At 44.2% G+C, this 16,567-nt stretch overlaps 1 protein-coding gene across 4 annotated transcripts in view; it reads left to right on the top strand.

The window, feature by feature from the left end:
* The window catches only part of MAP2K4 (mitogen-activated protein kinase kinase 4), a 76,821-nt gene that overhangs the window by 53,841 nt on the left and 6,413 nt on the right, over positions 1 to 16,567 (top strand). For all 4 annotated transcript variants that reach the window (XM_056852980.1, XM_056853005.1, XM_056852988.1 and 1 more), the window contains 3 exons: positions 4,675 to 4,726; positions 6,936 to 7,063; positions 12,130 to 12,207. In XM_056852980.1, the coding sequence (XP_056708958.1) occupies positions 4,675 to 4,726; positions 6,936 to 7,063; positions 12,130 to 12,207 (258 nt within the window). The remainder of the gene's footprint in view (positions 1 to 4,674; positions 4,727 to 6,935; positions 7,064 to 12,129; positions 12,208 to 16,567) is intronic.

The following is a 16,567-nucleotide window of genomic DNA, read 5'->3' as shown; positions in this document are numbered from 1 at the left end:
GAAGGCGAATTTAATTCTGACGAAGAATCCTATCCTTCTCGAAGAACAGCATCCCTGCTTGTTTTCCACTGAGGACTTCCAAGGTCTTTTAAGCAAGGCCTTGGTGGCCCTTGACCTTAATGAAAATTCAGATTCTGTGACTGAACCCACACCAAAATCTAGGAAGAAGGGGACAAAAGAATTTTTTCCCAGTACAAAACCTAAGGTCTGGGAAATCCCCTTTCCAGAATTTTTTGAGAACCAGGTGCAAGCAGAGTTTGACAAGCCCCTGGCCAATAGGCAGTTTCCCTCCAGTACTAAAAGGCTTTATACTATGGTCCCACCAGCCATGTCTCTTTTTCAGCTTCCTCTGATTGATGCACCAGTGGCAGCAGTACATTCCCCAGATCTTCCCTCTGAGGATGGAATGGGGACTATTAGAGACCCGCTTGATAGAAAAGCAGAGATTCTATCTAAGAAAGTTCATGAGGCCTCCACTTTGGCCATCCAGGCCTCTGCAGCAACGTCCATCATGGCTAGAGCCTCCATTGTGTGGCTCAGGAAAATTATCCAAATTTATGCTGGAGAGAACCGTAAGGTTGCAGAGGGACTCAAGAGGCTACTTAAGGCATCTGCGTTCATGGCAGATGCCTCCCTTGATGCCATGTCTTTTGCTGCTCGCGCCACATCCTCCAACGTAGCCATCAGAAGGGCACTCTGGATCCGCCCCTGGCAGAATGAGTTTAAAACAAAGACTATTACCATGTCTTATCCTTTCACAGGAGGAAAACTCTTTGGGGAAAGGTTGGAAAAGATCCTTGTAGAGAACAAGGATAAGAAGAAAGTCCTTCCAAAGTCTTATAAAAAGGAAGGGAGGTCCTTTTTGTCCTTTCCCAATTTTAGGTCTGCTCATACCTTGGGATCTTTCAGACCAGATCAGCGAAGGGGTACCTGGAACAATCCAAGGGGTTCCTTTCGAGGGGGAGGCAACCAGTTTTTTCGTCCCCCCCAGGGACAACAACAGCAGCAGTTCTCAGGTAACAGGGGAGACAAATGCTCCAAAACCCCAAAGCAGTGACGCCAAGTCACAGGTAGTGGGGGGCAGGCTCCTACAGTTCCATACTCAATGGGCAAGGGCCTACACAGACGCCTGGGTATCTCAAGTGATATCTTCAGGCTACCACATAGAATTTACCTGCCTCCCCAGAGACAAATTTGTAAATTCTCCAAGATCATTGCGCAGGGAAAAACAACAGAGAACCCTGGACGCCATTTTCCACCTACTCCAGATTCAAGCCATAGAGCCCGTACTTCCGCCCAAGATGGGCAGCGGGGTTTATTCGATTTTCTTTACAGTCCCCAAGAAAAATGGGGACTGGAGGGCTGTCTTAGATCTGAAGCACCTCAACAAGATGGTCAAATACAGAAAGTTCCAGATGGAAAGCCTCCGGTCGATCATAGAAGCCCTACAGGTAGACCAGTTCCTAACATCCTTGGACTTGAAAGAGGCATACCTGCATGTCCCGATCCATCAGGCACATCGCAGATATCTCAGGTTTTGTTACACAGGAAAACACTATCAATTCAGGGCTCTCCCCTTCGGCCTGGCTTCTGCCCCTCGCGTCTTCACCCAAATCCTGGTGACGCTGGTGGCGTTGCTTCGGCAGGAGGGGATTACCATATTCCCCTACCTGGACGACATTTTAATATGCTCCAAGTCCAGGGAGGAGGCCCTAGCACACACGGACAGGGTAGTTCAAACTCTTACTAACCACGGTTTCTTAGTGAACCTTCAGAAGAGTCACCTGGTTCCAACCCAGAGGTTGGAACACCTGGGGATGATTCTGGACACACACCAGAATCTTGTCTTTGTACCTCAGGACAAGATTGCCAAAATCCAAAGCACGGCAGGATCATGTACTTAGCCAAACTGCTGGGAAAGATGGTGGCTTGCCTCAGCTCAGTACCATGGGCCAGATGGCACTCGAGGTCTCTCCAGAGACCCCTTCAGCCTCATCAAAACCTCATCACACAAAGCAGGGACAAATTCATTCCTCTTTCACTGGATTTTCGTCAATCACTCCTTTGGTGGTGCAAATCCAGCAACCTCAACAAAGGATTACACCTTGTCATAGAGGACCAAATCCAGGTCTACACGGATGCGAGTTTAGAAGGTTGGGGGGCCACATGTCAGACTCACATAGCTCAGGGCCAATGGTCAGTAAGAGAAAGAAGGTTACATATAAACGTCCTGGAGTTAAGGGCCATTCGGCTGGCTCTACAACAGTTCCAGTCCATACTACGACACAGGCACATCCTGGTTCGCACGGACAACGTCTCTGCCAAAGCTTATATCAACAAGCAGGGGGGGTCAAGGTCCTCCAGACTCCAGCAGGAGGCGGAGATCATAGTGTCATGGGCGGAGGTGAACTTACTATCTCTGGCAGCAGAGCATGTCGGGCATTCTCAACTTACAGGCTGACTGGTTGAGTCGGCAGATCATAGATGAAGGGGAATGGTCTCTAAACAGGTCGGTTTTTAACCAGATAGTGGAAAGATCTGGCCAACCCAAGGTGGATCTGTTTGCCTCGGCAGACAATCACCTACTTCCACGATTTCTAGCGCGATACTTTCACCTGGAGGCGGAGGACATGGATGCCCTCCTGTCACCATGGCCAAAGGAGATGCTCTTTGCCTTTCCTCCCATCCCAATTTTGCCAAGAGTGATAAGAAAGATCAGGAAGGAGGGAGCAAATGTCATTCTCATTGCTCCGATGTGGCTGAGGAGATCTTGGTTCCCCAGCCTAAAGAGACTGTCAGTTCAACCACCTTGGGAACTCCCAGCCATTCCAGACCTACTTCGTCAGGGGCCCTTGTTCCACCCAGACCTTCAATGGCTTCGCTTAACCACCTGGAAATTGAGCGGTCATCTCTCTTAAGGAAATGGTACAGCTCAGTGGTGGTAGACACAATGTTGGAAGCCAGAAGGCCTTCTACCAGGAGGATTTATACCACCTCCTGGAGAGCCTTTGTCCTATGGTGTAAGCGCAAGCATATTGATCCTCTCTCCCCAGGCATTCCCAAGGTCCTGGAGTTCCTCCAGAATGGAGTTGAGTAGGGTCTCAAAGCCTTCACTTTGCGCAGGCAGGTAGCAGCCATGACTACCATTCTATCTTCTAATGAAGGCCTACCTCTCTCTAGACACCCCCATATCATGACATTTCTGAAAGGGGTGACGCAGACTAAACCACCAGTAGTCCACCGCTTTCCCACGTGACAGCTTAACATAGTCCTCACCGCCTTGACACGACCTCCCTTCGAGCCCATCAGGGATATTCCCTTACAGACCTTGAGGATGAAACCATCTTCCTCACGGCAGTGACCTCGGCCCTTCGAGTATCCGAGTTGAGGGCACTGTCAGTGCGCAAAGGCTTCTGTACCTTTCACAGGGACAAAGTGGTCCTCAGACCGGATCCCACCTTCATCCCAAAGGCGAACTCTGTATTTCATTGTTCTCAGGAGATCCACCTACCCCCCTTTTTTCCCAACCCAGTGCACCCAAAGGAGAAGTAGTGGCACCACTTAGATCTTAGGAGACTTCTAAAGGTGTATCTCAGTCGCACGGAGTCTATTAGGCGCTCAGACGCACTATTCATCTCCCTAACTAGTCCATCCAAGGGACAAAAAATGTCTAGCTCTGCCATCAGCTACGCAGTAAGGCAATGCATTACTGAAGCATAGAGGGCTAACAAAATTCCACCTCCTTTGGGCATTACTGCACATTCGGTGCGCAGTGCAGCAACATCAGCAGCCTTTAATAGGCAAGCCTCTCTAGATGAAATTTATAGAGCAGCTACCTGGTCTACAGCCAATACCTTCATAAAACATAAGATCGATTCCATGGCCTCTGCTGACGCAGCCTTTGGTAGAAGGGTACTGCAGCATGTCTTGGATAGATCTTAGACCCCACCCAGATGAAAAGCTCGTGGATATCCCGCGAATGACAAGATGCCCTTCTCCCAGAACGAGAACGGAGCCTTGTTTACTCACCGTGACGGCTCCTTCTGTTCTGGGATGAAGGGCATCTTGCCCGCCCAAGAAGTAATCATCCAAGACTTAGCATGTCAGTTTGAGGGGTACCATGAAGTGGAATCTAAATTTGAGAAGCGTAATACAGGATCCTCCTTATGTCCACCATCTTACCTGATTCGAAAGGAATATGTTGTTTTTTCCTATTGTTGTTTTTTTGTGTTCATATAATGAGAGTTAATGTTTCTTCTGTAAGCACTTTGTTTTTGGTGCAGGGTTGTCTTTTGCACTTACCTGTCTCCTTTAGCTCGGCGAGTACGAAAACTGGGTTTCCTGCCCAGGGGACAGGAAGTTGGAAAAAAATTTTAGTCCTGCCTCCCTGGGCACGTGTTGGTAATACCCGCGAATGACAAGATGCCCTTCATCCCAGAACAGAAGGAGCCGTCACGGTGAGTAAACAAGGCTCCGATTTCTATTGCTGTTTGTTTGTATTCACTGCGCTGCAGCGTGCTGTTGCTATTAAACGTTTGAAGGGGCTGTTTCAGATTTCTGTTTCATAATTTGTCTGAAAATACCTTTGTTCGTATTTATGGGATTATGTAATAACAAGAATGTTATTATACTTGCCTTTTTCCCCCTGCATAAAAACTTCTGCTTCTCTCCTAGACTGTGAAAGCACTAAACCACTTAAAAGAAAACTTGAAAATCATTCACAGAGGTAGGCCTGTCTGGTTTGTCCTTTCTGCAAAAAGAGCTATACGCTTTTTTTTTTGCTCCTGCCATCAAACTATGATCTTTCCTCAGATGATATGACTGCTTTTGTGTTTTTGGCAAAGTACCCGTTATTTAATAAAGTCATTGTAACCATGTTCATACTTAAAACTAGCAGTCCACTGCTAAGCATGTTGACTAAAAGGTCCCACTGAGTTCAGTGGTATATAAAGTATGCTTAGTACTGCTGACTGGATTTTATGAAAGGATAAATAAGTTGATTTCCTAATATTTTGCTGAAATTGATTTTTTCTGTCAGTTTCCAAGATCTCTTGTAATGATAGGTTGTGAGCATTCCATGTGTTTTTAAAATACAAATGTTATGGTACCTCTAGGTGACAGTCTCTTAGAGTTTCCAAAGAGAGAAGGAAAGGATCTTATATTCTAATAGATAAGTTGGCCAAATCTTTAGCTTCTTAAATCTGGTGACTGGAACTGTGAATGGGCAAGACAGATATATGTACAAACTTGAAAAGGGCCTTGGGTTTGCAGAAAAATGTAAACTATAAATACATTGGGGGGGTTTAAAACCCCCGAAAATGATAAAAAGAGTGCCTGTAGCTTTAAGCAACAGATTCCCTCAGTGGCTGTTGCTAGGCAACCACAGGTTTAGTTTCTGGTAGTAAAACGCAAGGGGAAGGAGCATGGCCCTTTCCAGGCCTATTTTGGCCTTTGAGGGAGGACTCACTGGAGCCAAGCCTAGAGTTGCCAGCTCCAGGTTGGGAAATTCCTAGTATTTTGGGGTGAAGGGTTTGGGGAGATTAGAGGCCTCAGCAGGGTATATCCACCAAAGCAGCTGTTTTCTCCAGGGGGACAGATCTCTGTTGTCTGGAGTTCAGTTGTAACAAGTGGGGACCTGCAAAACTCAGCTCCCCCCCTTCTGTGGCTCTCCCCCCCCCCCCCCGCTGCTGCTGTTGATTCTGGGCCTAGTAAGGCTCTCAGCCTTTGTTCGGAGCCTGCTGCAGTTTGCAGTACTCATGGATTAGAAAAAGTTGCAGCAAGCAGTCCTTGCCCCATCCTTCTCACTCTTTTAACCTTTCCGGTCCATCAGATTATTCTAGGTTTCAGAATAAATTTTAGGTAGTTTGGCCATACTGATGCAAATATTTGAGTAGACCCTCAATTGAGTCAAATATGTACTTTCAAGTGATTTGGGATGGCCATTTTATATCCCCTTGGGATGGATCCAGGACCTGTTCTAGAGTGATACTGTCTGTGGTCTGCCTATTTCTACCTGCTGGTTTTTGTATCAGATTATTTCTCCAGCGTTTTCTAAGTACTAATGGCATAAAAATGACTATATATCACCCAACAGGTCTTTGTAATTGAGCAATTGTGAATATTCCATATGATTATTTCCACATGCTAGACTGGTTCCATCTGCCTTTTTTTCTCTAGATGTATTACAGTTGGAGGCCCGTCTTAGCAAAAGCCAATTAACATAACCCTTTGGGCATTATGAGGAATGTGAGCACTCTTTTCTGAAAATGATATAGTGTAGCCACAAAGAATTATTTTGGAACTGTTCCTCAATTATACAAGTGATATCTTGCACATTAACCATGCAGTTCTGAAGTGGGGGGGACAGAGCCGCTTAGGAGCCGGCGTGACCCCAGCGGCAGTGCCCATACCACTCACACCGTGACTTATGCTGGCTCCAGGGAGCGATGCAGCAGTGCGAACCTCGTGTGCCAGTGCTGCCTTCCTGGTGGCATTTTTCTGGCATGAAAGCTCACACTGGCATCCAGGGGGGCTTTCCTGGGGGCAGAGCTGCCTTTAGGCAGCTTCCAAAGCCCTTTCACCCCTTGCAGGCATCCAGTTACACCTGCAAAATAGCTCTCGTAGCCCTGTGAAACTCAATGAGGGAGTTTCACAGGGTTTTTTAAATGCATTTTTTACTTTTTTCCCCAGCCAGGAAGCCACTCAGGAGGTGGCACAGCTGTACCGTCCCCAGCAGTCGTCTGTGGTCGTCTCCCTCCCCCCCCCCCGGGGTCAGGAATGGGCTGCCCGAGACACTATTTCAAAGTATATAATTGCATTCTTAATTGAGGAAGTGGTTTTAGCACATACATTGTCTTCAGTTCTGATTTTGTGTCTCTTGCTATGTAGCCTTCGGCAGATTTGAAACTGAAGCACTTTGTCCACATCCCTTGCAGATATTAAACCTTCCAATATTCTTCTGGACAGAAACGGAAATATTAAACTCTGTGATTTTGGCATCAGCGGACAACTTGTAGACTCCATTGCCAAAACAAGAGATGCTGGATGCCGACCCTACATGGCGGTAAGTGGAAGATGAAAACTTGGATGTGATGAGTGAGCTGGGAATTCCGGCCATAAAGTCTACAGAGAGTATTGAAATGACCAACTGAAAGGTAGGGTGTCTCAGTTAGCCTTGGTGGCCCTACTTGGGTAGAATGGTGGGGATAGAAATGTTGGCAATTAATTAATTAATTAAACAGTTGGGCAAAACCCATGTTTCAACCTGGCACCTACATTTCAGCAAATTAGGGAGAAAGAGGGCATTCTGTGTTGAAGTTCCACCATTGATAAGGTCCTGTCTCTAGTTGCCGCTGCACAGAGAACCGGGCTTGAGCAAAACAGTACAGGACGATGCAGTCCTTCGGGTGCATCAGTTTCAAGCTAGTTGTAGGGTTTTAAAGTTCAGCACCGGCACTTTGAATTGTGCTCAGAAACAGTTTACAAGATAATCTATTGAAATGCTAAAGTAACTAAACCATCAGCCTATTTAAATAAATGAAACTGTTCCAAATTCTAGTTATGGAACCTATGGAAGGAAGAAAAACAGAGCACTAATGGTTCAGACAAAGAACATACAAGGCCTGAGGGCAGTTTCACATATTCTTCACACTCATGCTTAAAACAATAGCACTCTTACAGTATATTCTTTTATTTAACAGTCTTTGACACCTTGAGACTGGGTGGGGGATTTGGCTGCCTTGGCTGGCGAGTCCGCTGTGGGCTCACCAGCCCAGATCAGAATGGTAGGGGGCAACCTCAGCTGGCTCATGGGCCAGGTAAAAGCTCTCAAGGGGCTAGATCCGGCCCACGGGCCATATGTTTGATAACCCTGCTCTAGATCTTTTCTTTGCAATGATAACACTTCATATCTCCATAATGAAAAAGGCTACATACTTACTTCTTTTAAAAAGAAAAAGCTAGGGATTCAGAGGAACTAGGAGATAATAGAAATCGATTGTTAAAATGTTATAACAACCACTGCTTTAAAAAAAAAAAGCCCTGCAGTATAGCTACAGGGGAATAATGGAGGAAAATTCACACAAAATTGTTGCATGGCTGCTGTGCTGCCAATGCAAATGCCTTTGCATTTGTGGTGGTGATGACAGGGAAACAGAGAACTGTCACCACAGGGAGGCACACATAGATGTGAATTGTATTGCAAAATACTGATAATGGCTTCTAGAAAGGACATCCTTTTTGGGGAAATTGGCAAATGACTCTTCCTTGAATGGGATGCAACCAGCAGAGGAAATGGCTACTGAAATACCTGAACTCTTAGTAGGCACTTTTTAGCCAGAGCATGCCATTGATGTCACTCGTATATGTGAATGGCTGAAGCTGAAATCATACCTCAGCTTACTCATTCACAGGCTAAAAACGTCGATGAGGTTAGCTTCGTCTGGGACTTCTCCCATCTAATCTTAGCACATTACATCATCGCATGCCCAGCCCGTGTTTAACAGCTTCTGTTGCTGCAATGAAATTGTGTTCATGCTTCAGTAACCTCATCTTTGTTCTGGTGATGGGAACAGAAGTATCTTTTATTTCGGTCCATATTTGTTTAAATAGTATTTTATAAGGAATATATAATGGAGTATTAAGAACTTCTTGCTCTTTCACATGCTTTGCCTGGAGAAAAAGAGGGTTGGGGAGTGAATAGTTTTTTTAAGCCTTCCAAGACCCACCAGAGTTTGCTACTGTAGAAGAATGGAGGCAGTTCAGTGAAATTTCTACTAAACAAATAACAGCTAAGAATTACTCAGGCACTTCCAGAAGGACACAGTTACTGTGCTACAGTCTATATAATTACAATATAGCCTTAACTTCCAAATGTAGTAGAAGAACTGGCTGATCCTAGAGAGACCTGGCATATAAATAACGGTGGCACACGATTACTAAGAAAATGGAGCCTGTTGTCATTTTATTTTTAGCTGTGAGACTGTTAGCTTCTCAAGGGGAAGAGATGCCAGATTAAAAGACGTAGATAGTAGGAAGCAAATTATTTCAGGAATACTGGCATCAATAAACGGAGCAGACTTAAGTTGGTGACATTACTAACAAATGGTGTACCCAGTGGATTAATTTTGCACTTTGTCTGGCTGTTCTGTGTGAAGAATGACCCATCAATCCTGCTCAGTCTTACTAAATATTTTGTAGCATAATTATATTGAGTGTAATACATTTTTAAAAATCCTGCAATAGTTTAACTCATAGGGCTGAATCCAGACTAAATTTTCCATTCACACAGGGGCTTGTGTCAGTGGAACGGATCACTCTTGCCTCCCTCTTCCTGCTTCAGCCTATTGATATTTCTGAAATGCTGCTCATGGGGGACAGGGGAACGACATGAGAGGTGTGACGGACTAATATCTGTCAGTGACTAAGTGGGTGGAGCTTAAGGGAAGAGACTCTATGCTGCTGGAAGAGGTCTTTTACTCTGGGTTCCGGTGTGATAGGTTGTGCCTAGTGTGACTGGGGCAAAAACCTGGAGGGTGGCAAAGAGAGAGTTTGGGGAGAAAGGTCCCTACTCTAGTCACTGAGGGGAAGAATAGTCTCTGAGGAAGGGGTATTCCTGGCCCAAGTGTTGTGTGAAAATGACTTTAAGTGCCGTGAAGTAATTCCACAGAGAGATAAAGGAAAGGAGAAGGGAGTATCTCCACATTTCCTAGTTTTAGGTACCAGAGTATACACATGAACCTCTGTGTGCAGGTTATGGGACTAAGCTACTTTAAAGTGTTGGAAACCTAAGTTAGAGAAAATATCATCTGTGCTGTATTTGTTGAGCAACTCATATATATATATATATATATATATATATAACCTTTCCTTAATAGTAGTTTTCCATCCCATACCTTTCCCTGTGAAATATAATAACATTGTGTTGTTTTATTGTCAAACTGAGTAAAGCCTCTGGTGTCAATCAGTCATTTATTTTACGGTCATTTGACCAAAAAAAGAACAGATCTAATCAAAAGTACGGTAACAGAAATTTACAATAAAAACAGTATCAATTAGTCAAAGAATGCACAAAGTAAAATATGTCAATAAAATCCCATAACTAAAAAGACAAATAAATACGCTAGTTTCTAACATGTTTATCAATCATATTTATCTATTTATAAATTGCATCCTTTCGGGCCTTATATATAGCAACACAAAAATTGACCACACACCTCGAAGTTTGTGGGTTACTATCCTCCAGTAGTCGTTGGATGCAAATTTTATCAGGTAGTCCTATATTATTTCTTAAAATTTCTTGAATAGTCTTAGCTCTTGACTCATGATGGAGAGGGCAGTATAAGAAGACATGTTCGTGGGTCTCAATTTCTTCACCATTGCATGGGCAGACTCAGAAAGAGGAATTTTTTTATATCTGCCTTCTAAGGCGGCCAATGGCAAAGCTCCACATCTGGCTAACATGACAGCCCTTCTAAATTTGTTCACCTCCAGTGTCATCAGATATGGGGCAGCTGTCATCAGGTATCTGAACTTCTGTGAGGCTATGAAACCAGGCGACTTTGCAAGGTCATGCTGCCTCTCAGTGTCTTCCACTCTCTGCCTTACTACTTTTTTGAACTGATCTCCGCTCAGTGTAAGTAGGGCCTGAGGTGAAAACCCTAGTTTTCTTAGGTTTGATTGCACCTCCTCTGACCATTTGGACTGATATGCGTCCAGACTAATAATTGCAAGGAGGCCGGGTTTTTGCGTATTTAGTTTAGCCCACATGTAAAAGGACATGAGATGGATTTTGGCTTCAATTTTCATCATGCCTGTCGGATCATAGAATTGGAGACACATCTTGGTACTTGTAAAATAGCATGTAAGAATTTTGACTGCACTTTTTTCAAGACCTTCAGATCTGGTCCCACAAGCCCCAAGTATGTACCATACAATAGTTGTGCCAAGACCTTTGCCTGGTACAACTTAAGGGCAGCTGAGATGTATCGGCCTCCCTTGGGGTGGAAATTTTTTTTTATAGCATGGGCTGAGCTCTCAGCACAATCAGCAATATAATTGTAATGGGCCAAGTTAGATCCTGAGGCCTGGTGTCTCAATTGTCTGAGGTAAAGTGAAGCAGATGATGTGGGAGAGATCCCCCCCCCCCCGTCACAAGAGGCAAATTGGGGGTCTGCAGCAGGAAGAGGTAATTGGTGGAAATTACTCCACCCTTTCCATTAGTGAAAAGTTAAGTCTGCATCCAACCTCTAATTTATAACTATAAACTTATCACGGCTCTGAGATGAAGAAGGAACTTTAAACATACGGAGGACCAAGGGTCTGATTCAGTATAAGGCAGCTTCATGTGTTCAGGACATACTTCCAATCTGATTTTCAGCTAGGCTAGCTGATGTACAGAGATTCTTGCTAACACTGTGACCCAGCCATCTCTGCAGCTGTTTAAGTGGTCCCTGTTCTGTACCATTACTATCTGAGGTTGAAATTAAGGCCTTTGTGAAGTGGGTTAAGGCAGGAAACACGACTATTGCATACTCACTCAATGAAAACATGTAATTTGTTGTTAGACACAGAATTCAATATCATGAGAATCTCCACTTTTGGAGGGGGCGGCAGATAGCTAAAAGCGTGCTGTCTTTTAGCGGTCAAGATAGCCTTAAAAGGCAGTGGGAATTGCCTACTGAAATCTCTGAAGTCAGCATGGTGGTGGTCAACGAGCAAAGCTTCATTGCTCCTTCCTTCTCAGCGTGAAGTGTAATCAGTTATGCAAAGTAAGCTGTCATTCAAACTTGCATAATTTACTCTGGGTACAGAAGTTGGGTTACCCACCTGCATGTTCTGATTTGGTTTAAACTGAAGGCCAAGTCATATGTTGGGAAGTTCCTGTGGCAGACACCACTGTGTCCTGCCCAAGGCTGAGATACCCGAGACAATACAGGAGTCACCTGTAGTAGTGCCAATGCTGCAGAGCCCGCTGAAGAAGATGTACTCCTCCCTCAATGTAGAAGGAACCTTCACAGGTAAGCCAAGGTTCTGTTCAGTTAAAGTATGTCTGCATTGTCTGATACCCATCATAGCAGGCTTTTTTTGTCCCATTTTCTTATGTAACTTGTATTCCTCTTTTCATTTCAGCCAGAGAGGATAGACCCCAGTGCATCCAGGCAAGGATACGATGTTCGCTCTGATGTCTGGAGCTTAGGGATTACATTGGTATGTCAGCAAGGTTTATGGCTTTGCATGCTACTGACAATAAGAACTAAAGCTGCTTGTACAGCAGATTTTGGATGTGGGAAATGTAAAGGTTAGGCGGCAGGCGTTGCTCTTTCCAACTTGCACGGACAGAGCTTGCCTGAACGCCAGGTCTGGCTCTGCTGCTCTAGGGAGCAGTTCGGCTTAGAGGAAGAAGAAGAGTTAATTTTTATATGCCGACTTTCTCTGCCACTTAGGGGAGAATCAAACCGGCTTACAATCACCTTCCCTTCCCCTCCCCACAACAGACGCCCTGTGAGGTAGGTGGGGCTGAGAGAGCTCTAAGAACTGTGACTTGCCCAAGGTCACCCAGCTGGCTTTGTGTGTAGGAGTGGGGAAACAAATCCAGTTCACCAGATTAGCCTCCACCGCTCATGTGGAGGGGAATCAAACCCGGTTCTCCAGATCAGACTCCACTGCTCCAAACCACCACTCTTAACCACTGCACCATGCTAGCTTACCTGCTGATCAGACCAGTGGTTCAACTAGTACAGTATCCTGTCTCACAGGCAGCCCATTCCTGAAAGGAGGGGCAGTTAGGCAGCAGCCAAGAGCAGCACAGCTGCACTGTCCCCCCCCCCCACACACACAGAGGCTTCTCTGCTGCCACAAAGAAAATAAAAGGCATTTCCAAAAGTAAAAGGCAAAAAAGGTGGTGTAGCCATGCTGCAGCTCAGGGGTGGGGGGGATTCCTGAGTCCCAAGTGCGGCTTCCTGGCACCTGACTTCCACTGAGTCACAGTGGTGCGGCTTCCTGGCACCGGCGTGTTTGCCTCCTCATGATATTCCGTCGTAAAGTGGCACCTACACCAGCGCAAAGTCATGTCGGTTCCTAAAGTGCTTCACACACCCCCTTCAGGATTGCAGGTCAACCAGTTAATCTGGAGGGTGAACAACAGGGCATAGAGTCCAAGGCTTTCCCCTGATGTTGCCTCTTTAAAGGTTTACTGCCTCTGAAGGTACAGGTTCCCTTTAGTCACCATGGCTGGTAGCGACTAATAGACCTGTCTTCCATGTATCTATCTAATCTCCCTTTAAAGCTGTCTGTGCCTGCAGCCATCACTACATCCTCTGGCAGTGAATTCCACATTTTAATCACTCATTGAGTAAAGAAGTATTTCCTTTTGTCAGTCCTGAAATTACTGCCCATCAACTTCATTGGATACTCCCAAATTCTAATATTTTGGGAGAGGGAGAAACAGTTCTCTGTCCATTCTCTCTAAAAGATAAAGGTCCCCTGTGCAAGCACCGGGTCATTTCTGACCCATCCTGACGTTTACTAGGCAGACTTTGTTTACAGGGTGGTTTGCCAGTGCCTTCCCCAGTCATCTTCCCTTTACCCCTCATTTTACTGACCTCGGAAGCATGGAAGGCTGAGTCAACCTTGAGCTGGCTACCTGAAACCAACTTCCGTTGAGATCGAATTCGGGTCATGAGCAGAGCTTGGACTGCAGTACTGCAGTTTAACACTCTGCACCACGGGGCTCCATTCTCTCTCTGTGTGTGTGTTAAGTGTCGTCAAGTCGCTTCCGACTCATGGCGACCCTATGAATGAGTCCTCCAAAATGTCCTAACTTTGACAGCCTTGCTCAGATCTTGAAGGCTGTGGCTTCCTTTATTGAGTCAATCCACCTCTTGTTGGGTCTTCCTCTTTTCCTGCTGCCCTCAACTTTTCCTAGCATGACTGTCTTTTCCAGTTACTCTTGTCGTCTCATGATGTGACCAAAATACAATAGCCTCAGTTTAATCATTTTAGCTTCTAGGGTCAGTTCAGGCTTGATTTGATCTATAACCCACTGATTTGTTTTTTTGGCAGTCCACGGAATCCATAACACTCTCCTCCAACACCACATTTCAAAGGAATCTATTTTCTTCCTATCAGCTTTCTTCACTGTCCAGCTTTCACACCCATACATAGTAATAGGGAATACGATGGCATGAATTAATCTAATCTTGGTGGCCAGTGACACATTCTTACACTTCAAAATCTTTTCTAGCTCCTTCATGGCTGCCCTTCCCAGTTTCAATCTCCTTCTGATTTCTTGGCTGCAGTCTCCCTTTTGGTTGATGGTGGAGCCAAGGAATAGAAAGTCTTGAACAATTTCAATTTCCTCATTGTCAAACTTAAAGTTGTGTAATTCTCCTGTAGTCATTACTTTTGTTTTCTTGATGTTCAGCTGTAGTCCTGCTTTGGCACTTTCTCTTTTAACTTTCAGCAGTAGTCGTTTCAAATCTTCACTATTTTCTGCCAATAATGTAGTGTGATCAGCATATCTCAAATTGTTAATGTTCCTACCTCCAATGTTCACTCCACCTTCATCTAAATCTAATCCAGCTTTCCTAATTATATGTTCTGCATATAGATTGAAGAGATAGGGAGATAAAATACATCCTTGTCTGACACCTTTGCCAATTGGAAACCATTCCGTTTCTCCATATTCTGTTCTAACTGTGGCCTCTTGTCCAGAGTACAGGTTGCGGATCAAAACGATCAGATGTAGTGGCACACCCATTTCCTTTAAAACCAGAATAGCTTTTCATGATCCACACAGTCAAAAGCTTTGCTGTAATCTATGAAACACAAGCTGATTTTCTTCTGAAATTCTCTCATACGCTCCAGTAACCAGCGTATGTTTGCAATATGATCTCTAGTGCCTCTTCCTTTTCTGAAACCAGCTTGAACATCAGGCATTTCTCGTTCCATATATGGTAACAGCCTTTGCTGTAAGATTTTGAGCATCACTTTACTTGCATGAGAAATTAATGCAATGGTCCGATAGTTGCTGCAATTTTTGATGTCTCCTTTCTTGGGAGTTGGAATGTAAATGGATCGTTTCCAGTCTGTGGGCCATTGTTTTGTTTTCCATATCTGTTGGCATATTCTTGTCAAAATTTTGATGGACTCCGTTTCTGTGGCTTGGAATAGCTCTATTGATATCCCATCTGCTCTTGGTGATTTGTTTCTCCAGATTGCTCTCAATGCAGCTTTCACTTCACTTTCTAAAACTATAGGTTCTTCTTCAAAAGATGCTTCTTGGAAATAATCTTTTATCCTTTCATCACTTCTGTATAGTTCTTCAGTGTATTGTTCCCACCTTTTCTTTATTTTGTCCTGTTCAGTTAATGTATTTCCATGCTGATCTTTCAGCATGCCTAACCGTGCTTTAAATTTCCCTTTGATTTCTTGGATCCTGTGGAACAGATCTCTTGTTCTTCTTTTTTTTGTTCTCTTTTATTTCTTTACACTGGTTATTATAATAGGTCTCTTTGTCTCTACGTGCGAGTCGCTGGAACGTTGCACTTAGACGAAAAGCTAAAGTAGAAGGTGACAGACTTTTGATTCTATTTCTATCTCTGGCAATTTTAAGAATTTTCTCAGACATCCATCGAGGTTTTTCTTTGCTTTTGGCTACAGGAATAGTATTTGCACATTCTTCCTTGATAATATCTCTAGTTTCCACCCATAGTTCTTCAGGTTCACATTCACTTGAACTCAGTAATGCAAATCTGTTCCTTACGTGGTCTTTAAACTCTTCCGGAATATTGCTTAGATTGTATTTTGGTTCTATGAATGTTTTGGTGTTTTTCTTAAGCTTTATCTTGCTTTTCGATATTAGCAATTCATGATCTGTACCGCAGTCGGCTCCTGGTCTTGTTTTGGCCGAGAGAATAGAGCTTCTCCATCTTCTGCTTCCAATTATATAATCTATTTGATTTCTACACTGGCCGTCTGGTGATGTCCATGTATACAATCGTCTGTTTGGTTGCCTGAAACATGTGTTTGCAATGAACAGATTGTTGTCTTCACAGAATTCTACGAGGCGTACTCCTGCTTCATTCTATGCTCCTAGCCCAAATCTGCCAGCAACATTTGATTCTGCTTTGTTTCCTACTTTTGCATTCCAATCACCTATGATCATCAGCATATCTTGTTTAGGTGTGTGATCAATTTCTTCCTGAACACTGGCATAAAAACTTTCAATTTCTTCCTCATCAGCATCTGTAGTTGGGGCATAAACTAGAATGATGCTTATGTTGATAGGCTTTCCCTGAAGTCTGATTGATATTATTCGGTCAGACTTTGCATTATAGCTCCTGACTGCCTTTGCTCCATGTCCTCACTATTAAAGCAACTCCGTTTCTTCTCTTTTTGTCATTCCCTGAATAAAACATTTTGTAATTTTCTGATTGAAAATGACCTAATCCAGTCCACTTTAATTCACTTACCCCAGGACTGAATTGTCCATATGTTCCATTTCCTGTTTAACAATGTCAAGCTTACCCTGATTCATGCTTCTCACATTCCATGTTCCTATTATATG

This window comes from Euleptes europaea, chromosome 1, assembly GCF_029931775.1.
Source record: "Euleptes europaea isolate rEulEur1 chromosome 1, rEulEur1.hap1, whole genome shotgun sequence".
Lineage (NCBI taxonomy): Eukaryota > Metazoa > Chordata > Lepidosauria > Squamata > Sphaerodactylidae > Euleptes > Euleptes europaea.
The sequence above is the reverse complement of the archived record's forward strand: the minus strand, read 5'-3'. Positions and strand labels throughout refer to the sequence as shown.